The 1,302-nt window shown below is 34.2% G+C and overlaps 1 protein-coding gene across 1 annotated transcript in view; it reads left to right on the forward strand.

Annotated features, from left to right (window-relative positions):
* Smarcad1 (SWI/SNF-related, matrix-associated actin-dependent regulator of chromatin, subfamily a, containing DEAD/H box 1) overlaps positions 1 to 1,302 on the forward strand; it is a 63,195-nt gene that overhangs the window by 46,747 nt on the left and 15,146 nt on the right. The window contains exons 12-14 of the mRNA XM_031384015.1: positions 1 to 100; positions 1,052 to 1,111; positions 1,226 to 1,301. Coding sequence (XP_031239875.1) covers positions 1 to 100; positions 1,052 to 1,111; positions 1,226 to 1,301 — 236 coding nt within the window. The remainder of the gene's footprint in view (positions 101 to 1,051; positions 1,112 to 1,225; position 1,302) is intronic.

The following is a 1,302-nucleotide window of genomic DNA, read 5'->3' on the forward strand; positions in this document are numbered from 1 at the left end:
GGCCTAGGAAAAACCATTCAAGCCATTGCATTCCTGGCATACCTCTTTCAAGAGGGTAATAAAGGACCCCATTTGATTGTTGTTCCAGCCTCCACCATAGGTTTGTAATCCGGGGACATCTGTTTCTGTGTTTCTGAATGTTTTATATTGATGTGCATGTGTGGTGATGAATATTAATCTTTTTGGCCTATTTTCTCTCTCTTTTTCTGAAAATACACGTGTGTGTGTGTGTGTGTGTGTGTGTGTGTGTGTGTGTGTGTGTTTTCGTTGCATTGGCAATATTTTCCAAGAGCCTGACATGATCATTTATTTTGGTTTCATAGTACTTATAAATTACTTTTTAAGAGGTAAAGGCGCTGCGTGTGTCAGCATACACCATCTAATATTGGTGTTATTACTTGGAATACCTGGAAAGTAGAGTCAGGAGGATCAGGGGTTCAAAGTCATCTTCATATGTGTGTTAAGTTTGGTTTCAGCCTTGGCTACATGAAGTCTGTGTGGGAAAAAAAGCCAAATGCCAAAAAGAAACAGAAAACAGTGTGACATAATTTGTGTGGCACCAACCCATGTTTTCATAAATTCGTGGACTTGGGCAATCCTCCTGCCTCTAGGAATAGCTGGTACTGCTAACCCATCCAACTTTTTTTTTAAAAAAGATTTTATTTATTTATTATATATGCAGTGTTCTGTCTGCATGTGTGCCTGCAGGCCAGAAGAGGGCGCCATATCAATTTTAAAATTTGGATTTAAAAGTATGTAATTTAATTCTTGCTTAATCATTTTCTATTCTTTATAAATTAATGTACAAGTTGGTATGAGAGAGTTTTGTGCATAATAAGTATAAAATAAAGCCCATCTCTCCCTAAATTAGAATTATCACTTAAATGGGGTTGTCTTCTGCCTCTTGCCTGAACCTTGATGCCTCTCCAGAACCTCTCATTTAATCATGAGAAGGGGTAGTTTTCATAGTTTTTTCTTTTTTTTCAAAGCAAAATTAACTTAAACATAGATCCTTTAATAGCAGATTCATATAATCTTTTGTTTTTTGTAGATAACTGGTTAAGAGAAGTTAACTTATGGTGTCCTGCTTTAAATGTGCTCTGTTACTATGGTAAGTCATTTTGCTTTTCATTTAGTAATTAAAGAAAAAATTAAGATATATAATTAAACACAGTAAATATAATCAGTAAATATAATCAAAGTATGTTTCACTTTTAAATTCTAGGTTCTCAAGAAGAGCGTAAACAAATTAGATTTAACATCCATAATAAATATGAGGATTACAATGTAATTGTTACAACG

This window comes from Mastomys coucha, unplaced genomic scaffold, assembly GCF_008632895.1.
Source record: "Mastomys coucha isolate ucsf_1 unplaced genomic scaffold, UCSF_Mcou_1 pScaffold20, whole genome shotgun sequence".
In the NCBI taxonomy this organism is placed as follows: Eukaryota; Metazoa; Chordata; class Mammalia; order Rodentia; family Muridae; genus Mastomys; species Mastomys coucha.